The 26,590-nt window shown below is 49.9% G+C and overlaps 1 protein-coding gene across 3 annotated transcripts; it reads right to left on the reverse strand.

Moving 5' to 3' along the window:
- Nucleotides 1-1,819: 1,819 nt before the first annotated feature.
- SPMIP8 (sperm microtubule inner protein 8) lies at nt 1,820-26,235 on the reverse strand. Of its 3 annotated transcripts, none has more exons than XM_075118310.1 (8): nt 26,131-26,206; nt 23,778-24,002; nt 18,389-18,450; nt 12,386-12,560; nt 10,975-11,036; nt 8,966-9,030; nt 8,844-8,876; nt 1,820-7,229 (listed from the first exon to the last, which is right to left on the reverse strand). In XM_075118310.1, the coding sequence occupies exons 2-8, from the start codon at nt 23,998-24,000 to the stop codon at nt 7,199-7,201; spliced, it is 651 nt and encodes a 216-aa protein (XP_074974411.1). In that variant the 5' UTR covers nt 24,001-24,002; nt 26,131-26,206; the 3' UTR covers nt 1,820-7,198. The 3 variants fall into 3 exon arrangements, with proteins under 3 accessions (XP_074974411.1, XP_048726684.1, XP_048726685.1); XM_048870727.2 differs by having other exon boundaries at nt 1,821-7,229; nt 26,114-26,235; XM_048870728.2 differs by lacking the exon at nt 8,966-9,030 and having other exon boundaries at nt 1,821-7,229; nt 26,114-26,235.
- Between the last annotated feature and the right edge of the window lie 355 nt (nt 26,236-26,590).

Here is a 26,590-nt window from a genome sequence, read left to right on the forward strand (position 1 = left end):
TACTCCTGGGGCTGCTCCTGTTTTTGAGCATCTGTGGAGGGAAAAACAAGAGCGTGTGCTGCTGATACCGAAGGTCACGAAATGGGAAAACGTTCAGGATTCAAGCTGCTAAAACTAAAACAAAAGAGGGAAAAGTTCTGATGTGCTCCACTCCTGCTAGAAATGAGTGCTTTGCTTTCCTTTGTCGCATCTGCTGGCTTTCCCTGGATGGAAGGTTATGGCCAAAGGCTTCCACTGCCACCAGCTTAGCAGCGATGGCTCTAGGCGCTCTGTGCCTCCAATACAGTTAGTAACGGTTTAATTGGTGAAATGGATCGATTCCTGCTCCAAGGATTCTGATTCCAGGGAAGGCTCCCACAGCGTCGAAAGGAGCTCTGCTTCTCCCTCAACGCTCATCTAGTCATCGCATTGTAATGACTCTGTGGTTTGGCGGTGAATTGGGCAGAAACCAGGCACAGAAATTCTCAAATGCACAAAGTTATTCTCCCCTCCACCCACTCCGTCATGCGGGTTTTGTTATTTTGGCCAGATAATGGAGATGCAAAGAGGAAAACAGTTTTGCCTGTTTGTGGCCCCGCTTCCTCCCTACCCCCCTTGAGATCTAAACCTGGGAGGGAACATACAGTCCAGCAGCACACGATTAATGTCGGGGGTTGAGATGGCAGGGCTGTGTAACTCTGAAAACGAGAGACCCGGATCAGGAACGAGGGATCTCTTGACATCAAAACTCACGCTGCAACAAACATAGCCGGTTTCCCTCCTCATTTTTAGGTATCTCCCTCGGGATCCTATCCTGTAGCAGTCGCACCTTCAAAACATTTCTCCCTTCTAAATGGTCCTGCTTATAAATATACAGCCCTAGATCTCCAAGCACTGTGACAAAAGAAGGGTAAGTAGTCACTGCATTTTACAGGTTGGGAAAGGAGGCGCACAGAGGGAAAGTGACGTAGTGGCAAAGCTGGGAACAGAACCCAGGTCTGTGTTAAGTAGCACTTGCATCAGTGAATGAAATTCTTGGCTTCCTAGAAACAGCCCATAATGTCACTGCACTATGTGGACAGCATGTTACGTTTTCCTGGTTTTGAGGGGGAGGGGAAATGTTCCAATTCTGTATCCTAGAAGTTGGATCTATTGCGTGCTTAGATCCTTTATTGTGAAGGGAGACTTGCCTGAGACTTTGACCCCCTAACCTGGGCAGGGCAGCATCATATGGCTGGGAAATCTTTAATTAAGGCCTAGATCAGCGTTTCTCAAATGTGGCCACCGTGGGCTTTTCTTGCAGCCACAGCCTCCTGGATGGTGATTCTGGGAGGGGGGAGAACAAAGAAGAGGCCCCTCCCCCAGGGTTGCCAGCAGGGGTTGGTCCCTGCCCTCTTCTGGAGCCACTAACACTAGGAGCAGGCAACCAGTGTGAGTTCTCCACCTTCCTGGGGGCAGTGGGGCTTGGGCTTTGGGCTTCTGCCCTGGGGTGGTGGGCGGCAGGCTCTGGCCATGCGGCAGCAGCAGGCTCTGTCCCCCAGTCCCAGGGCTTCAGGCTCCGGCCCTGGGCTCAACCCGTCCCCCCATGCCCCCACATCGCCCCTGGATCTTGCTGCCTCCTCCAGCCCTCACCCGAGCAGCAGGATTCCAGGCTCCATCCCCAGACTCACCCCATCGCCCTGACCTTCACTTCCACCTCCCCATCCAGTCCTCCATTGCCCTGGCCCTCCAGCCTCCTTACCCACCTCCCCATCCAGGGTTTAATTTGTTCCTCAGCTTGCCAGGGCTGAGTAAGTCTGCTGTGAAAAGTGTTATTAACAAAAATACAAACATCACTTTTCACAATAGCAGACTTACTAGCTAGCAAGTCTTTAAAAAAAAAAAATCAACCCAAAGAAGCAAAACATGCAAAGCACCTTTTGTGTTTCTATTCTCTTTAGGTCCAGTAAAGAATAGGGACAACTGTACATTATTTTTATTATTGAGTCTGCAAAAAACCCAAACCCCTACATAAATAAATTACAATGATTTGGACATGGATATGTGCATATTTATTTGTTTTTCCTAAAGTTAATTAAGTATTTTAGGAAAAAATTGGCAGAGCAGCCACCAGCAAGAGTTGGTGGCCGCACTCTGAGGCCAGCAAAAAATTTGTTGTGAGAACCCCTGGCCTAGATCCTTCAGGAAGGTGGTGCTGGCAATTCAGCTAGGTGGCTGCCTTCCCTTCTGGGTCAGTATTGAGTGAGTGGCTCTGTGCTGCTGGGGTTCCTGGCTTTTTGGAGGGGAGAGAAGCATGGTTCTGACCAGATGCATTAAAACTTCTGTGGCATGTTTTTCAAGCCTTGTGTCTAATTATTGATGTAAATGGGGGGGGGGGTTCCCCTCACCACTGCCTAGCTTCCTTATTCTTTGTAAGGTTATTTCCAAGCCAGACATGGGGCGGGGGGAGTTAAATTGTGTTTTAGGGTTTTAAAATATGGAACTGTTTGAACTTTGTTCTAGAGCATCAGATAATATTGTATGTCTTTGGGGCAGGTTCACCCCCCAAACGCTGGCAGCTTTGCACAGTAAGTGTCTTTTGATTTGGAATTCGCTAAATAACGATAAAACCAAGAAATCTGCATAAATCAAAGGGTTAAGAGCTGGCTAAATTCTAACGAGTAATAAGTAGAGCTGGCCAAACAGTGGGAACACGACTCTGCTCAAAATGTTGAAGTGGTTCCTGTTTCACAGGGTTCAAAGTTGGTGGGGTCCCCCTCTTTTATTTTGCAATAGCTTTTGAAACTGCGATAGACATTTGTCGTTTACCAAAAACACTGTTTTGTTACTGGAAACTGGGGTTTGGTCAACGAGGAGTTTCAGTAATTTAGAAAACGTCTTTGGGAAATGAATGATGTCATGGAAAGGTGTTTAGAAAGAATATCCACAATGGCGACCATTTCTCATCACACTTAGTTTTTTTTTTTTTTTTTTGAAAAAAGCTGTTCTGTGATTGGAAAAACCTCTTCTGTGCCTACCCCCACCACCACCTTGAGTAACTCGGTGGTGCTACTCTGGAATTCTCCTACCAGCTTGCGTTGCCTGTGATGGTATTTGCATTGTTCAGTGCTGTTTAAGGGCTACTGCTTTTCCCATTCCACAAATCAGGAGACCAGAGTTCTGTTCTTGGTTCTGACACTGATTAGCTGAGTGACCATGGGCACGTCCCCTCGCGGCCTCACTTTCCACATCTAAAATGTTTGAGAGGATGGGTAGCAGTGTCCAGTCAATACTCCTTGTCCAGACCACTCGATGTTTTGTGTATTGTTAACATGTTTGCTCCGTGTCGTCTCCTCTGTAAGGTAAGCACTCCTAATCTTTTCATTGGCTCTGTTGGCCTTGAAAACCTCTCCCGTTGTCATTCTCAGTCTAACTTTAAACCAGCATGCCACACAGGTGGGAATGTGAGTAGCATCAGAGGCTATTATATTTATAGGCATTATTCCCATCCTACTGTGATGCAGGGCTCCAATGGAAGCAATCAGCTAAGTACCAGTGGGGAAGTGGTTGGAATCCACTCAACTGAAAGGCTTCATGCTGCTTTGAAAGTACTGAAAGGCTGTTTTATTTCTCGGCTTGTTTCTTTCGTTTCCACCTTTCTGTGCAATCCCTTTAATTGGGCCTGTGTCAAAGATCATGGAGGCTTCTCTCCGTTTCAGGGACTGGGGTCACTGTTTACTGACAGGAGCTGGTAGTGTTCTGTGCTGTTACTCCTAGCTCGCTGGAAAGTGAAATACTGTATTTGATTTGACCTCCTAATTGTCGTAGAAACAGATATGTCCTGTTATTTGTAAGTTGCCTTTTGATCATCCACCTTCCCTGGATAGACCGGGAAGAGCACTGTATCTCCCTCTTTTATCCTTCCTCATGGCTCTAAAGCTCTGCTCTCTAGTAACTTAGCCTGTCCACTCTAAACTGACCCTAGGCACAAGACCGCTGTGCTCGTCAAAACACACTGAGGCATGGGCAGCATGAGCTGAAACTTCCTTTGGAATCAAAGCTGTGATAGCCATTATATTGGTGCCCCTATAAAGCTCTCGGGGATGTAGAGTCGGGGTAAGGCTCCTTGCAGGCGATGAACATGGCCTTTACAGCAGTGTGAGTGGACTGAGCAACTCAAAGTTCTGAGGTAGGTTTTAACTGCACAATAGAATTGGTGAACACTGATTTCTGTACCAAAAGCTCCTTCTAACCCTGCTTGGAGGGGCCTGCCACACAGAAATAAGTATTAGTCTCTTAACTCCACTTTTCCATTTTGTTAAATGCCCTTGGCAATGCCTTGTTCAATGGCAGGTAACAGAAGTCTCCCTGCTACTTTTGGGTCTCATCAATGAACAAGAAAGTACTATGAGATCTTCCAAGCAACTAGACAGCTGGGGTGTCTGCCTGCTCTCTTCTGGGCCTGACTCTGCCATCCGGTCTCGCTGAGACGCCCCTACCTCCTACAGGTAAATCCTACTGCTCCGCACATGGGTGACAGAACTGTGCTCTGTATAAACGTGTGATGTGTTTTCCACCTGAAATATACTGAAGCAGAGAAGGGATAACCTTCATTTTACAGACTCCTTTCATCCTGCCTCAAAACCAGTAATTGCACAGGCTTAACGTACATTGAATAGCTTTTTAGTTGTCCCGAAAAAGCATTCGTAGCTTTCAGGTAGGATTTTGGCGCTTGTCCTTGTGTTTAAGAGGGTGAGGCAGAATGTGAATGGCCCGGAATAGAACTACATCGCAGGCACCAACTTGCCCCAACCCTGTTACTTGTCTTGTGACCGAGCAACTGTTGCTGCGGTATGCCCTGTGTGGAGCGGTGTGGCTGTGGTTGCTGGGTTAGGACTGCATCGCTCTAGTACAATTACCCTATTAAAAGCTACTCCAGCATCCTGCTGTTGTGGTTTCTTTCCTGATCTTTTCCCCATGCCTGTCCTTGGCTGTAGGTGCTTCACGCTATTTCATACACCCGTTATTACAGGACCCTCAAGGTTCCCACTGAGAGTGCGGCTAGGTGCTGTGCATGCAGGGTATGAAACGCTCCCTGTCCTGAAGAGTTTTCAGTGTAATGGACAAGACAAAGGGAGGGAGGGGAAGCAGAAGCAGGGAGAGGTGCAGTGACTTGACCAGGTCATTGGCAGAGCTGGGATAAGAAGCCTGGTCTGTAGATTCCCAGGCAGTGCTCCACTCCATTGGACTGTGCTGCCGTCCTGAAACCCTGTACAATGCCCAGTGAGCTGCGCAGCCCGGTTTTAATCAACGGACGTGCCATGAATACCGCGCCAGAAGGAATCAACCAAATTCAATCTAAAGCCCTTTCATAGAGATGAAGATCTAGTTCCCGGGAGTATGGGACATTGCCTAGCACTGGGCTCCCATCTGCCACTATTGGCCTTTCTTACTGAGCCATTTGGTGTGTGGGTGCTTGTCCACCTTTTTAATACTGTTTTTTTCTGGTGTAGGTTTTTAAGAATTAATATATCCCTGGCATTACCTCCCTGTGTCTGCGTCCACTCTTCTCCAAGCCAAACTCCAGGATAAGATGTTAGTCTTTGACTCAAAGCCTTCTGAATTCTTTCCATTTCGGCACCTTCTACCAAGAGGTGATTCTGAAATGGGCTGGCTTAGTTAGTATGTCTTGCACTAGCCACTCAAACAGCTGCAGCTTCGTTCCAAGTTGCCCCGGGGGGGGGGGGGGTAGGGGCTTGTGCTTTTGGCGCTGAAGTTCCGGCGTCCAGTCGCTGCTGATGCCCTTGATCGCTGGATGGTGGCAGCTGCCCTTTGTTACAATTTCAACCGAAGCGGAGGTGCCAGAATGCGTTAGCCACAGAAATTAGGCACTTTGGCGTTGAAGGGATCTATTTTTGCCCCATGGTTAAGCATCAAACATACTGTGGCTATTTCTTGCTGGCATAATGCAGCTCCATGCCTTCCCTTAGCACCCATCTCCGGGTAGCATTATAGCCCGGGAATGTCTCTTAAGCAAGGGGTCAGTGTAAAACTTAATGCAATGGCCCTTTCCTCACCAGCTCCTAACAGGGCCATGCATTTCTGGCTTTGGCATCTGTCCGAAGACTGTCCGCTCAGCAGGGCCCGATTCCAGTGCTGCTTCTCCGTGCTCTCCAGTAACTTGCTTTGTTACGCCCAGCTTGTCTGTCTAACTGGGAGCAAGACACGTACCCCATCACTGTAGCATCTGAGCCCTGCACAATTCAGGTATTTATCCTCACGACAGTCCTGAGAGGCAGAGCAGTGCAAATATCCATCCCCATTTCACAGGCGGGGAACTGAGGCACAGAGGGGCTGACTCACCCAAGTTTAAAGAGCTCCACTGGGCCAGCCTAGGCCTGTGGCCATTTTAAAGGCACCTTCCAACTATTCCTAAATCTGCTCTGCCAGACCGTGCAGAATGCTGCTAGGCATGACGCTATCCAGTAGGCACAGAGAGCTGGGCTGGGAAGTTCTGCGTCATGGTATGGAAATGGCTCTCTCGCAGGGACTCTGGGCAGACAGGGTATTTGCTGGCAGGGGGAGGGCCCTGGCCCTGGGAGGCACAGAGTGCTCTGGAGGTCAGGGCTGGGTGCGGGAGAGTTGAGCCTTATCCCAGTGAATGACAGGAAGTAAATGCTAGCAGGTTTAGATGGATGGGGAGGTTGGGGGGGAAGAGAACCGGGACACTGTGGACATCTCCAACAGACAGGACACAAGGGTTGCCTCAGTGCCCAGCATTCTTTGTTTGAGCTACATGTGCATGGCAGGGAAGGAGAAGAGCCTGTATCTTTGATATATGTACAGCACCTAGCGCAGTGGTGCCTTCATCTTTGACTGGGGCCTTTTGGTGCTTCTGCATATAATTGACTGGTGCATCTCTGAAAATGTCCAGCAAACATCTTTCTTTTCCAGCTCACACCAACTTTCCATTCCTGGTTTCCTCACAGCTCAGGCTGAATGGCAGGGTAGGGGAGAGAAAGGTCTGAAAACCTCCAGGAAGTCCCTCCCTCATCCTCTCTTCGTTTATATTTAGACATTTTAAGCGTGGTTTTTATTTGCTAGGAAGTGGAACCAATGTGTATCTCCTGCCCTTCCCCACGGCTGCCCTTGGATCCTGTGCGCTTTGGCTGTTGGACCTGGCTGTCGGAGGCCAAGTAGATTCACCTCTGGCTCCACACCCTTTCCTGTTTCCTGCCGTCTAGCGCCAGGGCTGGAGGTAGTGAGAGCGGCTAGGAAGGAAAACAGACACAGCATTTGATGAAGCACAACAAATGGCTTCAAATGCCTTCACTAGGTGATCCCCCTTCCCCCTAAGCACTTGTACTGGGCCTTGGCCCATCTTCCCCGCATGGAGCACTTCCTTTCCCCTTGTCTGTTCCTAAGAGAAACCTCTTCTCCCTCTCTTTCCTTCCCAGAGTCCTACCTATTCTCTATTCACTCCAGGGACCCTCCCCTTCTGTCCCTTCCACCTCCGCTCTCTTCCCTACTCTTCTTAGCAGTGCCCTAAGCTGCATCCCTATTCGCTTCCTCTAAAGTGCAGAGTAAACATGCCCCTGCCTCTAATATTTGGAACTAACTTGTCTTGTCCTAGGGTACCAGGCTCGCGCTCTCTCACACCTAGCAGGAGCTTCCACAAACCAGTGTGTTGATTCGAATGGCTTGCATGCACGCTCTGGTAGATGCTCTATGTATACATGTGCAGAGTAATTCATTTTGGCATGGGATCAATGTTTGAGCACGTACACCTAACTGGAGTTAGCTGGAATTGGCATCTGGATTTCTTACACAGCATGTAACCTGAAATGGATTTATTTCAATTTAAAAAAAATCCCTCAGGAAAGCCCATGCTATGTGAAGAGCATGCTGAGGTGGAGAAGTGAAATGCAAGACTCCGCAAATGAAAAAAACATAACTTGTGACAGCGGCCACAACAAGCTACATTTCCATATGCCATATCCCATGCTGGTTTAGTTACAGCAATCCTGGGTGTTAAAGCAGAATACAAGTGACTGACAAGGAGGAGGAATTGCACTTGGTGTAAGGACCACAGCGTCTAAAGTCTGAGTGTTGTGCTGTAAACGTCTCGACAGTGTGGCATTCATACACGCTGCTGCAGTAGACAATACTGTTTGTAAAGTCTGTACAGCCCTGGTATGCTCTTGTGCTTCTTACAGGCTCAAAGATGTTAAACGGCAAGGAGTCGGGGGCTGAATGATTCACTAACTGCTTTCCCTGCCTATGCTAGCTTTCTGCACAGGCCCATGATGGGGAGAGTTTTTTGCCAGCAGTCCAGTGTGATGGCGGAGTTGCCTAGTAGCATTGTGTTGTCCAAATGTAGGCTAGGCTAAAGGCAGATGGGTTAGGACTGTCCCAGCCAGCAGCAAGCCAAAGTAGGACAGCTAGTCCCTTGACCATGTGTGCGTACGCAGAATCCAATTAGCACTTGCAAATCAAAACTGGGGTGCGTGTGGCATTTGTCTCCTCCCCAGCTGTAAGCCGGGGCTGGTGCTGGTGTGCTTCTGATCCTGACTGTGAACCCCTTCCTTCCATCGGTGAGCAGTTATTCACCTGCATAGTCCCCCAGGGAGCGTATAGAGTTTACTGTCTGGCCCTCAGGGAATATCTGGCAGAGGGAGGATGACAAGGGGCTGTATGCAAATTATTCTCCTCCTTCCCCACAGCCAACTTCCTGAGGGTGAGAGAACACATTACCTCCCTCCATGCACTCCCTCCCCTCAGCCTCAGCCCATCTCCCCCCACCCTGCCTCCCTCACTTGTCCCCCCAGCTCTCGCCCCCTCGCCTTGGCCCACTTGCTGAATTCAGAAGCATCTCTGCTGTTTACCTGTAGGCTGACCCAAAGCTCCTGAAAGTATTGCTGCAAAGGAACAGAAGACTGTGTAAGGCACAGAAAGGCACAAAGGGGTTACAACGGCAGCCTGGGTCAGGGAACCTGGGGCTGCTTACGTGCTGTTGTAAGGGAGGGGCTTCTGTCCATATTTGTCCAGGCTGGGGTTCTGATTGAGGCAGTACTGGAAGGACAGCACAGAGAGTGGTCAGAAATGGTCACTGTAACCAAGTAGCACCCCCCTCCCCTCCAGCTGCACCCTTTTGCTGCCACCTGGCCAGCCTCTACAGCAGTGGTCCCCAAACTGTGGGGTGTGCCCCCCTAAGGGGGCACAGAGGAACATCTGAGGAGCATGGTGGGGCCCAAGCCAGCCCCCGCGGGCGGGTGGGGAGGGAGCCCCACTCTGCCCCAAGCTCTGTTCTGGCCCTAGCTTGGCCCTCGGCTGTGACTCCACTCCCGGCCCAGGGGGTCGTGGACATGTTCCATTACTGGTAAGGGGGGGGGTGCAAGAGGGAAAAGTTTGGGGACCACTGTACTAGAGTCCAGCCTCTCCTGACCACTACGTGTGGAAGTCAAGTTTCCCATTGGTTTCCGTAGCAGCCCCCCTGGGTGACTTGCTGCGTGCCTAATGTTAGAATCTAGGACCTGAGCCTTATTCTCCTCTCCCATCCAGTGTAATTCTATTGATTTCAGTCGAGTTGCACCTGATTTATATTGGCAGGTTGCATTAGTCTCAAGAGAAGGAACTGAAATGGTATTTCCCAAGAATAAAGATACCTAGAAACCTTTTCTGTGACCAGGGAAGACCTCCTTCCAAAACATGGTGAGATCTGGAAACTAGTAAGTGCTAGAACAGGTCACACCTTGGATGGGACATAATCATGGAAAATCCAGATGCTGTAGGCAGTGGTGCACATGTTTCAATAGGTGGCGCTCTTGTCTCAGTCAGGCCTGAGCCAATCATAGGGTTAGAAGGGACTGCAAGGTCTGTCTGCCTCTGGTGCCCAGGGTCACAGTTGCTCAAATGAGATGTAAAACCTAAATTCTTGTGGTCAGTGGTGGGCCCATGGGGCTTCCGGTTCTTGAAACAAGAGCAAAAAACCTTGTGGCAGGTGCAGAAGGGTTCCCATGTTCCACCCCAGATGTGGCTGCGTTTTAGTGCCGAGGGAATGGGAAGTACAACTTGTAGAGCACTCTAGAAGCTTTCAGGAGAGGAGGTCCAGTCTGGAAGTGGTGGGAGTTATTACTGTGAAGGAAATGTAGAACTTTGGAGCTGCTTCCCGTTCAGTTCCTGTGATTTAGGCAGCCCAGGGCTGTGACAGCTGCTGCTACTGGTGAGATGGTGTTGGTACTATAAAGATACTCCTGCCAGTTGGCAGCTGCCTGCTCCTTTCCTTTTCCTGGCCTCCCCTCCCGCAGTATAACTGCCAGACAGCTTTTCCTTATATCTCTGGACCCAAATCTCCCAAGGAACCTGACTTGTATACAGGCAGCCCCCCCCGTGCACATACATTGGGGCATGAGTGTACCTGTAACTACCTGTGGACAGAGTCAGGCTGGAATAGTGGATCCCGGGGGGGCTGTGGGGTGGGGAATGGTGAAATGGAATTCTCTGCAGTGGTAAAGCCCAGCGTGGGATATGAACTCGAGTCGTAGTTGGTAAAAGAGAAATCTGAGAACCCTTGTGGGGGGTCGAGGAGTCTGGTAGGCTATGAAGGAAAGGCCCTTTCCTCCTCTCACGTTTATGAAGCTACAGTAAGAGCCTTCCCCAGCATCAGCCAACCGGCTCTGGAAGTGAATTAGACTCCGACTTTAAGGGCAGAAGGGACCAGCGTGATTATCTAGTCTGACCTCCTGCCTATGACAGTGTTCCACTAACCCAGTGGGTCTCAATTTCTCCATTCTGGCAACTCCTAGAATTCCCCTCCCCTCTAGCCAGGACCTCCATCAGAGTGAGCAATACGGAAAGGACGGGGTGGTCGTGGCTGATATCCCATGTGTTGATGCAAAATGCCTGTCTGGAGGAGGTTAAACGTAAATTCCACTTTTCCCCAGGCAACGTGTGATCCCCAGGGCTCCCAGCAGGAGGCAGCTGCACGGCAATTCAGTGGCACCGAGAACTCCTTACCCTCCATGTCTGAGAGACGTCTGGCTTTAAGTACCTGACGGCGTAACAGCTGAACCCGAGCACTGGGGGGAGAGAGAACGGTGCACACGTTATCACTAGTGACCCCAGCCCTGTTGCACGCTAATATTTTAATTCTGGCTTGAATTGATAGCCCCACACAATACCCAGGCAACAGGGCATGCTGGGAGAACGCCGCATGGCAACCCCTGGGAATGCGGAAAGACTGACTTCCTCATGGTGAATATCCCCCCCTGCGCGCTAGGCTCCTGTCCTCCAAGGTTGGCAGCAAGAGCTTAAAATATTTCTGGCCCCCCTCAGCTGGGTGCGCTGAGGGAGAAAGGCGGAGGGAGCTCCGGCCAGCATGTCCACACTGATGGTCTTTGCGCTGTCAAGAGAGCTGCTTTGCCCTGCTCGCCAGTGTCCATGTAAAATGAAAGAATAAAGCAATGGCCCCTCCTGTCCTTTCCCCTTCACTGCCCCAGCCAGCCCAGGACTGATGTGGTGCCCATCACCAGAACATCTGGGTGCCCTTGGCTAACATATTTAGATATTCATTTCATTTTACACTGCCCTCAACTCTGCGCTGGCCAGTTTGCTGCCAATTTCCGCAGTACATTGGGGGCTTTTGGCACGTAGGAAGGCCTGGGGACGGTTTGGCGGAAGCACGTTCTGCAAAAGTGATCAGCAAACTGGTGTTGACTTGTCATCACTAAGTTCCTGAGTTAACACCCCATGGAGACAAATGGGAGCTTTTGCACCTTTGAGCCAGCTCGGGCACTGCGTTGGTTATGTTCATTCCACAACCAGAAAGCTTTCTTCGCCGCCATCAGGATTAGAGACTTAATATTTTTACTATGAAAGGAAAGAATCTAGAATACCACAGCCATGGCAACTAAAAGTAAAACTCTGCATAATCACATTCTATACGGGGCTCTGGTTATGAGCAAGTCATTCTGGAAAATACAGGGAGAGTGAATGGATTTCGGTATCCGGCTCATCTATGTCTCCGGCTGGCTCTGTAGCCTGATCTGACAGCATGGCTATTCCAAAAAGAGAGGGCAGTTTACTGTGCATATAGGCTGGCTCTGATGCAGCATGTACGTGTGGAAATGCCACACTTACAACCCCCTGGGCAAGCCACAAGGCAGTGGCCCCTACAATCCCTCTTGGGGTGCCGTGATGGTCAATATCACAGCTGTCATTTTATCAGTGAAGTCTTGGACTGGCTTCATCTTGCTCGTTGGAAGAGCCTCCAGTCATTAAACCTCAAAAGGAGTAGGCAGCATGGGAGTCCGTCTCCCAAACGGGCAGGCAGGAGGGTCGTCGAGCTGCCTATCTAAGAGAGGAACTGACGATGGCTTTTCCCTTCCTTCAAAGAGAGGCTTTGCCCCTCCCATATGCCTGGCTGTACCTTTCTTATTCACGCTGGGTAGCTTGAATTCTCCAGCAGAGGAGATGAAGCGTGACCAGTCAGCCATCGCCTGTGTGTAGCTTGGCCATTCCTCGTGGTTAGTGCTGGGAGTGAGCGGAGCCATCTTCCCTGCTCGGTACCTTGCAGTGAGGGACTGGCCCAGCTCGGTCATCCCCTGAGTAGCAAAGCAAAAAAGGGATGTTACGCCAGGCTCCCAGCTGGGAGCTCAGCAGGGAAGGGTGGGGTGCAGGGCAAGCAGCAAAGTTGAACCCTTTGCATCCCACCCATGCTGTTGGCCTGCAGGCCAATTCAATAGACTGCCCTCCCATTTCATGAGTTTAGTCCAGTGGTTTTCAAACTGTGGGTCACGACGCAATGGAAGGCACTGGGCTGGGGCGGCTCTGGTCAGCACCACCGACCAGGCCGTTAAAAGTCCCAGCGGGGGTGCTGCCCGGCTAAGGCAGGCTAGTCCTTACCTGTTCTGACACTGCGCTGTGCCCCGGAAGCAGCCAGCAGCTGGTCCGGCTCCTAGGTAGGGGGGCCACGGGGCTCCACGCACTGCCTCTGCCCCGAGCACTGGCTCCAAAATCCCATTGGCCGGTTCCTGGCCAATGGGGCAGGGGGGCAGTGCCTGCTGGTGAGAACCGCATGGAGCTGCTCGCGTGCCTCCACCTAGGAAGCCTGCCTCTGCACCCCCACTGTGCCGCTGACCAGGAGCCCCCCGAAGTAAGCCCCAATCCCACGCCCCAATCCCCTGCGCCCCAATCCCCTGCGCCCCAAACCCTTCATCCTTGGCCCCACCCCAGAGCCCTGACCCCCTCCCACATCCCGACCCAGAGCCCCCTCCCACACCCTGAACCCCTTATTTCCAGCCCCACCCTGCAGCATTCACCCCTGCACCCCAACCCTCTGCCCCAGCCCTGAGCACCTCCCACACCCCAAGCCCCTCATCCCCAGCTCCGTTGGGTCGCGGGCATCAATAAGTTTCTTCAACTGGGTCGCCAGAAATTTTTTTTGAAAACCACTGGTTTAGTCCCCCTAATTTACTGGTTTAATCCCCCTAATTTTGAAAACCCCTGGTTTAGTCTCCCCTTCCCCCTAATCTGCAGCCAGCAAGTAGAAAATCCAGAGCCATCTTTTCACTCTGGTATCCTTTTACAGTCAGACTGATCCACATCCACCTGGCAGGGGCCTGGCTCCAGATTCTTGGCTAGTTGGCTTATTTTTATGCGGCAAATATGTGTAAATCAGAATGCTATAGACTTGGCAAAGTCTTGTGAACCTTATCTGATTAATGGAGGAAGAACAATCTTGCACTTAAGGGCCTAGATCCTTAAAGGATTTCAATGGGAGTTGGGCAGCTAAACACTTTTGAGGGTCTGGGCCAAGGGAGAGTACAGGGAGCCAGCAGATCTGCTAGTCCTCCTTATTCTAGTCCTCCTTGTTCTTTTTGCTGATACAGACTAACACGGCTGCTACTCTGAGATCTGCTAGTGACTCCCTGCTGACTCCCTATAGCTATGTCTCATTAACCTCTGTGTGCTTCAGTCCCACGATCTGTGATATGGAGTTGCTAATAGATACTTACCTTGTAGGGTTTATGCAGATCAACTCATCAGTGCCTGCAATGTAATTTGGGAGCCTGGGATAGAAAGTGCTACAGAACTGTCAAGTAACATCAATCTCCATAATAACTCTGTGATACAGGGAAAGTATTATTCCCATTTTACAAATAGGAACAATTGAGGAACTGAAGTGATGTGACATGCTTAAAGCCAGACAGTGTCAAAGCCAGGATTAGACATCAGGGGTTCCTGGCTCCTATGCTCGGCCCACTCCATCACACATGGCCTTTATATAGGGAAAATGCTTGTATTTGCATTGGTTACTAAAAGTACACAACATAGTGCCTTTGAATAGGCCAACAAATATGCAAAGAGAAGCCCCTTTGTCCCAACGACTGTCACCTGGGGTATTGCAAAGCGTATGTTGGTCTAATAACTGGCATCCTATCACCCGCCCTGAAAATGATCCCACTGCTTAGGCTAAGCTGGGGTTTGAGCATCTGAAATGAGGGCCTGCATTCTCTGTGAATTCACTCACTGCAAACAGCTTTTTATGGTGCAATCCAGGATCCTTACCTTCTTCTACTGCAAAACCACCATCGCTTACCTCTCTAAAGTTTTTTATGAATAGCTGCTCTCTGGGCTTACATTGGCTTCTAAAATCCTCAGATAACAGTACCTGTAGAAACTGTCCTGCTGCCTTAATCTCCAGGCCCCACAGTTATGGCACATGGTAACAAAAAACACAGAGGCAACGGAATTAACTAGTCAGAGCGTGAGCTGATGAAAGTGATTGCAAGCTACTCGCTCCTGTTCTGAAACAGGAAAGACGGATGTTTAACAGAAGTTTAACAGAACTTGGAGTAAAAGCCCGATGGATCCAACTTTGACAGGAAGTGGGGCATAGGGAAATCCTGCTTAGAGGATGAGCTTAGAAAGGAGTTCCTCTTTATCTCTGTTTGCTCCTTGCAGGTAACTAGCTTCTGAGAAAGCTAAGCCTTGGGAGAGCGCCATGGAGCAAAACTGAGCTCAAACTGCCCCCCCAGTGCCCAAAGAGAGAACAAGATCCACACACCCCACATTCAGGAGAAATCTGGGCCAAATATATCAAAGAAACAAGTGTATTTACAATTTCAATTACACCTTTTCATCTCCTACCACTTCCAATCCCCCTGTTCCTTCTCCCCCTCCTCTCCCTTATCAACACAGTTCTTCCCCAAAGCCTTTCAGCAATGAGTCATGCCCCTCCTGGCAGCTGATGTCCTTATCACAAAGGGATATTTACCACCAGTTGTCCAAGAATGTGTCTACATTAGAGCCCTGAATCTCATTTATGCTAAGATGGTGTAAAGGGTTTTAAAGCAAGCAGAAAAACCCTTTAAGCTGCTGGAGAGCTAAAAGTGGCCTTAGTACAAATGAGAATTAGGGCTTAGATATTTTTTCCCCCTTAAAAATCCCAACTTCTGCCACCAGCAGTTCATCCTAGTGGAGAACATCTACTGTTTGGGGGGTTTGTGTGTGAGATTTTTTTGGTTGAAATCTCTGATTACACACATTTAACAGACCAGGTATGTCTGTCAAATGTTACTATTCAAAAAAAAATTGAACAGATGTGCTGTTTTTGGGGGCAAGTGAGCGTACTCTGAGTATTGAATAAATGGTAACAAAATATCTAAGCATCTTCTATTTTGTTGGGTATGTGTCACAGGACATGCTGCTGGGTGGCGCCTCCTGGCGATGCTGGGGATTAGCTCCACCTGGTTCTGCACCCCCTTTCTCTTCCTCTACCTTTGCAGCTCTTCTTTTGCTCACAGAGTTGCAATGTGGCTTTGTGACTCAGCTCTCCAGCCAGCTCACACTGTGATCCCCCTTCCAGAGGAGTCTTTCAAAGTGTCTCTCCACAAGCAGCATCAGGCAGCCTCACACCCGCTGCCCGCTGTGTCACTCCCGCGTTCTTCCTATTCACTGCCCCAAGCATGGCCATTCTGCAGTGGAGGTCAGGGAACCCAGGCCCACCCTCTACTCAGAGTTCCAGTCCAGAGCCCTACAGCGAGTAGTTAAGGGCTATGGCTATACCTACCGTAGTGCTCTCTTCCCTGGACTTTGTCCTACTATGCTTCCCCAAGCTTTTCATTCTCCAGTGAAGTCTTCCTAGTCAGACCCCCTCTCTTAAGGCTGCTAGGTAACCTCTTTCTCAGGTGTGCCACCCTCTGGGGGGCAGACTTCAGGCCTCTTCTTTGCAGCCTTCACTGTTACCAGACTCTTGGCTTTACAGAAGCCTTGATTGTCCCCTCACAGGTGAGCTTCCCGCTAATTAGCACTCTCCACACAGCCGAAATCTCCCCCCTTTGCAGCTTAATTGGCTGATTAGACCCACCTGGCCTAATTCAGCTCTCTCAGGGCCAGTGTGGGCAGCTGTGAACAGGTTCAGGTCCATGGTCCACCACCCAGTGACTGCTGTAGGAGGGGTAGGGGAACTCAGGCCTTCCTGCTCGACTGGGTTCCAACTCAGAGCCCATCCAGCATCTTCCACCCTGGGGCACCTCAAGTCAGCCTCCTTGGGTCACTTCCTATCCCCCCCTTTCCTACAGCAAGAAGAACAGGAGTACTTGTGGCACCTTAGAGACTAACATATTTATTTGAGCTTAAGCTTTCGTGAGCTACAGCTCACTTCATCGGATGTGTGCAGTGGAAAATACAGTGGGGAGATTTTATATCAGAGAACATTAAACAATGGGTGTTACCATACCCACTGTAACCAGAGTGATCAGGTAAGGTGAGCTATTACCAGTAGGAGAGAAAAAAAACAAACACAAAAACAAACTCCAAACCTTTTGTAGTGATAATCAAGGTGGGCCATTTCCAGTAGTTGACAAGAACGTGTGAGGAACAGTAGTGGGGGGGGGGGGGGGATAAGGCTTGAATAAAGACTGGGAATAGATGGGTCATTGCACAAACATGGGGAAATAGTTTTACTTTGTGTTATGACACATCCACTCCCAGTCTTTATTCAAGCCTCATTTTGGTCCCCCCACACTCTTCCTCACACGTTCTTGTCAACTGCTGGAAATGGCCCACCTTGACTATCACTACAAAAGGTTTGGGGTGTTTTGTTTTTTTCTCTCCTGCTGGTAATAGCTCACCTTACCTGATCACTCTCGTTACAGTGTGTATGGTAACACCCATTGTTTCATGTTCTCTGTGTATATAAATCTCCCCCCTGTATTTTCCACTGAATGTATCCAATGAAGTGAGCTGTAGCTCACGGAAGCTTATGCTCAAATACATTGGTTAGTCTCTAAGGTGCCCCAAGTCCTCCTGTTCTTTTTGTGGATACAGACTAACCCGGCTGCTTAACCCTGAAACCTTTCCTACAGCATGCTGCTGTTTGTCCCCATAAGAGCTATCTCGTGGGCTGCCCATCCAGCTCCAGCTCTATCCTCCTGCGGCACCCTCAGAGCAACTCCTCCCTACCCCAGCTGAGCCAGCCGCCGGCTCCCTTTTAAGCCCCGCCTCCAATTGGCGCATGCTCTGCAAGGGCACAGGGGCGGGATCTGCTCTTTAACCCTTTGCTGTCCAGTGAGGGGTTTAGATATCCCACCACAGGATGTATGTATGCGCAGTATGTAACTGGTGCATTATTTTTCCCGTCATAACCACCTCCCAGATTTTTGTGAACCATTCTTCTTGAGTTGGACTGTTTTTTTTTTTCAGGAGCCTCTGCTGGTGTTTTACCGACCAGTCATCTAACCCTGCCCAGGTCTGGTCCAACATGGTGATTAAGATGCCACAGGATGCAGGTGCCCTGTCTACACTCAGGCTCCTGCTGCTAGAACTGTGTTGATGGTAGCAATGGTGGGAGAATTGAATAGTCCAGTGTAGGCAAGGGCAACGGATGTCAGCCATAGGTCCCCTCCCCACATCTTCCATCAACCAGGGCTGAAAACAAATGGACCAATTGGTTTGACACCCACGCCAGAAGGGATACTCTGCCCTGGTTGGAAGGAGGTGTTTGGCATGTTTCTGTAGCTGGTATTGAAACTGATTTGCCTCTGTCTACTAGCAGCCATGTTCTTTTCAACCCCAGTTGGGGAACAAGCTGGGAACCAGTGGTGGAAATTGATTGCCAAATTCAAGAACATTATCCTAGTGTAGACATGAGCTGGTTTGTCTGTACCTGTTCTGGATTGTAAGTGCCTTGGAACAGGGACTGTAGTTCCTTATTTGTTTGCACAGGGCCAAGCAAACAGCTGATGCTGGCTAATGTCTGAAGGTCCCTCAGTGCTTAAGCAAAGGTGGATCTGGGTGATATTCAGGATTGAGCTTATAGGGAGGGGAAGGCACAAGTGGGTTACATGAAGGCCAGGACCTAGACAGAAAGTCACCAGATGTGTAAGTGTCCCTCATAATGCTGCTTCATTTAGCTGAAGTGACTCACCAGCGATGAGAGGCGCTTGTTGGGGACTCCTCCCAGAGTGAAGGATGCGTTGGCAAAATCCTCTGCAGGAAACAGAAGGGAGAGAAATGAGAACCGCGGCCTTCTTGGTCATTTCCAAAGAGTGGAGAGCAGGTTTGGCCTCGCCCACCTGTTTGGCCCAGGAGTGTGTCCAAGACAAAGCACTGGGCTTTGGAGCCTGTTCGAAAACTGCGTTTGAACTGGCTCCAGACACAGCTTGGCCAGCCAGTGAGGGCAAAAGGCCAAACTATTTTAGAACATATTTTGGAATCTAGGAGTGATCCTATTTCCCAAGGGTGACCCCTGGAGTCCTGCAATGGAACACTCTGAATGGGGCTTTAGAAAATGGCTTTAAAACAGTTTAGCCCCACCTCTGCTGATTAAAACCATGCTGGGGTAGTGTTGTCTAGTGGGTATGACACCAGGCTAGACGTCAGGAGACCTTGGTTCCTGCCTGGCCTGGCCATTGACCTGCTGGGTCATCTTGGGCAAGTCATGTCCCCTTTCCTTGCCTCTGTTTCCCCTCCCATGCTGCATCTGTCTTTGTTTAGGACATACACTCCCTGGTTCAAGGAGCTTATCTCACTATGTGTTTGTACAGCACCTAGCACAATTGGGTCCTGATGTTTATTGGGGCTTCTAGACTCTTCTGAAATACTACAAATAAATAATAGTGTTAAAAACCAGCTTAGCAGGAACTGTGTTGAGATTTCAGCACAGACAGGGCTGCAGAGGCCCTCTATGTGCTAGACTGCCTCAGAAGCCTGCCATCCGGGTGCTCCTCCAGCGGTGGTAACAAGAGTGGCTATGTTCGCATGGATGGGTGCGATGAAGTCGAAGTTCTGTCGGCACTGATTCTGAATTGGGGCTGATCTGATGAAGTTGGATTAGGAAGTTACAGTCAAGGAAAGCCTCTAGTGTGGATCCACCCAGAGTTAGCAGAGTTGTGACGTGTCTCTGCCAAGCCAGGGACCCTGGTGAGTGATCAGCAGCACTGGACAAGCTGGTGGAAGTAAAACAACTTGGGACAATGGGTTTGTTCTAGACATCATCTGGGGGGTACTTGGGAGAAGTGGAAAATTACCAAAAAGCAGAACAAAAGTGGCAGGTGACCCCAGCAGGAGTCTATAAAGGGACTCACTGGGGGAAACTGAACTGGGGGGAGAGAGTCATTTTGTACCAGATTAAGATGAAGGAGGCTGTTGCAAGGGGCAGGGCAGGCAAGGGGGCGGAGGACTGACCCTGCCTTGTGGAGCATGGATGATTCGCCAAAGGGAGGGTAAGCGGGGAGGGACATACTGCCTTTAGGATGTTTGATCGCTTTGTACGGTCTCCTGTGCTTTATTTGGTACAGAAAGGAGTTCGACTGGACCGTGTATGCATATTGACTGCTTAGCAACTACTGTGTGTCCCAGAGAGAGTTAGACTGTAAGCAGAAGCTTCACGAATTGCCCCTTTGGGGTGGAGTTCTGGAAGAGGGGTGTGTTTAAGGACAGGGAGTCCGAAGGATCAGCGCTGTTCCCTGGGGGGCGTGGACGGCAGGTCCCAGCACTCGGAGGGGGCTGCCTGATAGAACGTTTGTGCCCTAAGCGTGTGCATAGTGACTCCTGGATTGGGGCAGTGGCTCGACTTTGTTGGTCTACAGGGGCTTGACCCCACCAGGGGATCCAGAGCATAGACGGTTGGATCCCCCTCACAACAGTCCTAGTGAGAGGCCAAGTGGGAGGCTCACTAGGATCTGTGGCAACGGGGCGCAGGCAGCTGCCTGAGGTCTCAGCTCTGTGTCACTAGGCCTCAGGATTAGAGAGCATGACACCCTTCCCCAGGATACACAGGCAGCCCCCGCCCTTTGGTACCACAAATGGAAGTGGACCCCAAAACGGCTGGTGTAGAGAGGAAGGCTTGGCCCCCTGAAATCGCACTGTGCACCCTCTTCTTAGCCGCATTCTCGGCTCACATCTGCAACCACTAGGAGGCAGTACGACTGTCCTCACCTGACTGTGAGGATCACTTGACAGTGACCTAGGATGATGTCATCTGTGACAAGATGAGCCTTTCTTGTTCCAAACATATTGCCACTATTCAAGAAGGACAGTGCATTTCAGATGGCGTGTCAGGCCTGGCCTGCACATAAAGTAGTGGATTCTCCAGCTCTTGCTGTCTTCAAATCCAGACTGGACGCCTTTCTGGGAGCTGCTGTAGTCCAAAACGAGTCACTGGGCTCAACATGCGGGGGAGGGGGGGGGTCACTGGATGAGATTTAATGGCCTGTGACCTACAGATCAGACTAGATGGTCCCTTCTGGCCCTAAACTCTATGAATCTGTGAGAATCTCACTGGGGCCGTGTGACGGAGTGTTCCAGGTGTTTGCTACCAGCCAGCTTGGGGCACCCCCCATGCAGAGAAGAGCCACAAATTCAGACCTCCAGTGCTTGCCTGGAGTGGCCTCCCATGATCAGCCCGGCAGGAGGCGTGGACCAATCAGGACCCAGCAGGCCAGATAAAAAGTCTGTCACTCGTCAGGGCGAAGCCAGTGCAGGGAAAGGAAGCTCTCCGTCCTGGCCCTAACCCGTAGAGCATGGTCAGGGCCTAACCTTGACGACACTGGCCTCGGGGCTCTGTGCAGGACGAGTGTGCATGGTATGGACTTTAACGCCCTGGCAGCTAGTTTGAATGCAGCGTTAATTTGTTTTCTGTAAATTAAAACCTGAGGTGAGCTTGTCCTGTGGGCAGGGATGGTCTTTTTTGGGGGTAAATTGGTACAACTTCCTCAAGCAGACAAGGCCTGGCAGGCACAATGCTACACCAACAGAGCTAGTTGTAACTTGATATGTGTGTCCACACAGAGGTTTGCGCCTGTTAAATGATGGGCTTGTGTACATGGGGAAAGTCACTAGTACAACTATGCCAAGTATAATTATATCACTATAGTTAGAGGAGTATCACTCCCTGTGGGGACACTCTTCGGGATGTCTTTGAAGCACTTGGCTCTTCACTGGGTGTTGCCCCCTCTCACACAAAACCCGCTCACTCAATTCTAGTGCCTCTTTCCACCCAGGCTAGCTGCCTCAGCCTGGACTACACCTTAAAACCTGGGTGCCACTTTCATGTGGTCTGGTAAGGCCCACTTTGCAGCGAGGATGCAGGCTAAACCCCTCGGGTGCCGAGCATTGTCCATTGCCTTCCCACAAGCCCCTCCTGTGCCCAGTAAGACAAACAAGTTGTCTGGCTGGGATGATTTAGTTGGGGTTGGCCCTGCTTTGAGCAGGGGGTTGGACTAGATGACCTCCTGAGGTCCCTTCCAACCCTGATATTCTATGATTCTAAGTTCATCCACAAATTCACTGGGAAAGACTCACAGAGCAGTTCAAATTTATTTGAGCATAAGCTTTCGTGAGCTACAGCTCACTTCATCAATGAAGTGAGCTGTAGCTCACGAAAGCTTATGCTCAAATAAATGCTCAAAGGTGCCACAAACCCTCCTTTTCTTTTTGCGGATACAGACTAATACGGCTGCTACTCTGAGAGCAGTTCAGTGCTCTGCAGCACAAAGACCCATGGGATGTGCCTTGAGGAGTCTTTGACACACACAGGTGAGTTCAGCCCCAGTGAGGACGCAGTAAGGCTTTGTAACGTGACTGTTCGCACCCAGACTAGGCTAAGCCAGGTGCTGATTATCTGAGTGAAGCCGCACCCTTATTCCAGAAGGTGTCTTTTTCCAGTTTCGCTTAACCCCTTTATAGAGCTTTGTATAATTATGCTGGTAAATTTCCCCATGTAGACAAGCCCTAAATCAGTTATTAAACTGATTTCGGTTCAGCTGATTCAAATCAACTTCTGTGTATAGACAAGGTAAAGGAAATATGCTACCCCACTCATTCAGGCAGGAAAACAAAGGCACTGTCTAAGAGATGGTGATACTCTTTGATATGCTAACTACACCGCAGCTGCTAACTGGGGAGGAACTGCTCTCAGTTTAGGGGAGCAGGGATCACAAACTTAATGAGCAATGTCTCCGTGCTAATTGAGCAGGGAGGCTTGGCTGGAAGTTTGACATTGCAACCAGGGATTTTGACACCCTAAAACAAAGGAGCTGGAATCTATAAATAGAGAGGGGACAAGCCTTAGCCCTGGGGAGACATGCATTGGAACTGACTGAACCCAGCCTGCTGCTGGCAAGAACAATCTAGGCCGTTGCCGAGATGAAAGGAACTGATCAATAGACACTAGCTATGGGATTTGGCCTGGCTAGGTAGACTTTATGAAGTCTAGACAGTCATGTCTTATTCTGCTTAACTTTTACTTGCTTTGGTTCCCCCCCTGTCATTTTTCTAAGACAAACACATCTGGTTTTATCGTAGCTAATCTGAACCGCAGATAGTGAATGGGGGCTGTTCCTGTGGGACGGAAATCCACGTCTGTCCTGCGAGGCGTGGGCATGGGGTCTCATCTTCCAAAAAGAACTGAAAAGCTGCTGGCTTTGGGTTCAGGGATAAGCCTAAAGACACCAAGGTGTGCCCAGCTCTGCAAACCTCAGGTGAGCCCATAGAATTGTAGGACTGGAAGGGACCTCGAGAGGTCATCTAGTCCAGTCCCCTGCCCTCATGGCAGGCCTAAGTATTATCTAGATTCAGATCATCTTTCTATAGAGCCAGGACAAAGATTACAGTAGAACCCCTGGGCTATGCCGTGCTTGCTAGCGCATGCGTACAAGTGAGAAGTTACCCTGGGATGGGAGGGCTGTATTGTTGAAACCAGCCTGATCTTAATTTGAAGACAGGTTGGTAGAATGGTCTGTCTGGGGACCAGTAGCATGCTTCATACAAGCATCAGTAAAGTAGTCAAGGGCAGGCTGTGTATTTAGCTGAGTCCCTTGGGTTATGCCGGACTCACCTAGTGCCCAGATACTGCATGACATTACCGAAGAAAGTCACATTCGTGCCTCGCTGCAGTGACCTAGGCTACGAGAGTGCTCTGGGTTACCAGTGGCTGCAGGTAGACGGAGACCTTGCGGCCTGCCTTTCTGACGTGTGGAGCATCCACAGCTCCCGGTAACTTCCCTAGGAGTCGTAGGGCTCAGCACCTTTGAAAGCCAGGCTGCTGTTTTATAGGATAATGTCAGCGCTTGAGAAAGGGTGGTGTTACCTGCCCGCAGGCCACAGTGCTGCCTAGCCCCTTATATATAGCGCGTCTCTGCCCAGGATCTCAAAGCGCTTTACAAAGGGGGTGAGGATCATTTTCTCCATTTTACAGATGGTCCAACTGAAGCACTACCAATAAAACCCATTCTCCTAAGGTGCCATCCAGCGCACTACCCACAGGCCCACATTGCCTCCCCAGAGAGTATATCAAAGCCCAGTGCTGGCATTACCTTTGGTGCAGGCCGTGATTGTCCTGGAATGTTCATCTGGGAGTTTGTTCCCTGCTGAGTCCATGTCCATTCGCCGTAAGGTTGGCAGGTCTGGGTGGAAAAGCCTGTCCTTTACTCCAGCCAGCATGACTTTCCTAGGGTCCAGGGGCAGGAGCACAGCTGGGGCCGTGTAGACACGATGGCCATCTTCAGGCCATGGTACCAAATCAATTACTTGGGCCATTGCTGTAAACGGCCAACGAGAGAGCAAAATGAAAGAGACACGTGCAAAACCATGGCACTTACTTGCTAACGGCTATACATCTATCCTGACCGACAGACTGTGTGTCCTGATAACGTGATGTGTACAGGATGTCCAGTTTATCCCCTAGAGGTGAGGCATGGTTTGTTTCCCTGTTTTGTTGCTGGTATGATAGCAAAGGGAACAATACACAAACCTATCAAATGGAGATGGCCCAATGAATGTTTGCTGGGTTTTCCATGCAATACTTCAAAACACAAATGGTCTTGGGCGGGCTGCAGGCATACCAGGTAGGTGATTAAATAGGGCCTGTTAGAACATTCCACGCTCTGAGCTCAGATACCCCTTTGCAGTCCTGATGAAGGCACAGGGCCGGGTGTACATGCAGTCTCAGGACAGCAGTGACCTTAGTCACTCAGGATCAAATTCTCAGAAGCAGCTCCTACTTTGAGGTGCTTTCATAGAATCATAGAATATCAGGGTTGGAAGGGACCCCAGAAGGTCATCTAGTCCAACCCCCTGCTCGAAGCAGGACCAATTCCCAGTTAAATCATCTCAGCCAGGGCTTTGTCAAGCCTGACCTTAAAAACCTCTAAGGAAGGAGATTCTACCACCTCCCTAGGTAACGCATTCCAGTGTTTCACCACCCTCTTAGTGAAAAAGTTTTTCCTAATATCCAATCTAAACCTCCCCCACTGCAACTTGAGACCATTACTCCTCGTTCTGTCATCTGCTACCATTGAGAACAGTCTAGAGCCATCCTCTTTGGAACCCCCTTTCAGGTAGTTGAAAGCAGCTATCAAATCCCCCCTCATTCTTCTCTTCTGCAGGCTAAACAATCCCAGCTCCTCAGCCTCTCCTCATAACTCATGTGTTCCAGATCCCTAATCATTTTTGTTGCCCTTTTCAGTGCCCATCTTCAGACACAGACACCTTAACACCTGCCTTGTGCCCATGCTTCCCTCCTGACTACGTCCTCTGTGCCCTATGCCCACTCCTCACTTCATGCCTGCTTATGGTGCCCTGGATGCTGGGATCAGCTTCCTAGCTAATGTGACTCCATAGCTCCAGCTGCACTGTCCAGGAGCCACCCTGGCTTTGTTCTGTTTGTATTGGTCTATACTGGATCCACTCTTGACTTTTTAGGGCCTGATCCGATTCCCACTGAAGTCAATTGTAAGATGCTCACTACAATGGCAGTGGAATCAGAAAAACACTGGAGGGCAGATTTCGGTCTTGTTTGGCACCTGACCTGGTCAGCTGTAAAGAGCCATGGCCCTCACAGCACTTTAGAAATAACAACGTGCTCAGATCTGCAGAGGGTACGTGACTGCAAATGAGGCAAAAAGGGACTGTAGATTACTTCCCCGAGTTTCTGAAGCAGGAGGGGTAGAAGAAGAGACAGAGAACAATGGCAGCTTGGAAGCCTGTTTTCATCTGCAAAGCTGGGGAAGAACTTGGTTAAAGTCAATGGAAAACCTCTTACTCCGAGATCAGTAAAACCAATGGTGAAAATCGCCTAGAAAAACATGGACACCATTAAATGTACTATTTTGGTTCAGGATTCATAGTCTCTCTTGTAAGCTGATCTCACTCTCAAACGACTCAGTCACCCACATACCACACCCACAGAGGTCCACCGGAATCAACACTCTGGTTTGGATCACTCCCAAACTTTGGGAAAGTTCATATCCACCTCCCAGCGGACCCCTAGCTCCAAAACCAGCTGAACTCAAATCCTGGCTTCTAACCCCTCTGAACTTGGAGGAGCGAAGCTCTGACATGTGCATCTTGCTGCATTCAGGAAGCACCTGGCAGGGAGTTCATTGTGAGTTTTCCCTGCACTGCCACATTTGACTCCCAGGAGAAATGCTCCCTGCAGATCTAAAGAGAGAGACATCAGCCCCAGGACGTGCAAGTTTTTCTGGACACCTTAGATTCTTCCCTTGTGAGCAGGGTTGGTCGAAAGACACGACAAAGACAGTGCAAAGGAAAAGCAACCACCCGGGCTTTAGGATCGACTAGAAATGTCTGTACAGAGCCTCGCACATTTTGGGGTGCTGCCATAGCATAAATAGTAAATAATTATAAATACCTAAACCGAAGGGATACCTATTTTCTCAGCTTTCTTCGCGTTGTCTCAGGCCTGAGGTGGACTCCAGTCATTCTGTTTACTGATCCCTTATTCCCCATAGCAACAGGCAGCCAATATCACAAGTAGTTGTTAAGTGATGAGGGCAGGGTTGCTAAGTAACCAGAGCAGTGTCCCTGCAGTTACCTGGTAACTGGTGACCCCCATGCAGCCTGGCTGAAAGGAAAGTTCCAAGCCCGGCAAGCCTCCAGCCAGCTGCTGTAGCTTCCTGATAAAGAGCTGGTTTGTTTGCAGAGGGAGAAAAGTCACAGGGCTGGGTAGCTGCAACCTATTAGAAAGCATCCCTAGTGGAGAGCGCTGACTGGGGAAAGAGCATTGCCCCACAGCCAAAGCTATCCCCAAGCACAGAGGTCCCATAGGACACCACAGATCCACCCATAGTGGTGCCAGGTGTAATAACCCATGTTCAGTGCAGGAAGC

This window comes from Caretta caretta, chromosome 12 (genome assembly GCF_965140235.1).
Source record: "Caretta caretta isolate rCarCar2 chromosome 12, rCarCar1.hap1, whole genome shotgun sequence".
Taxonomy (NCBI): Eukaryota; Metazoa; Chordata; order Testudines; family Cheloniidae; genus Caretta; species Caretta caretta.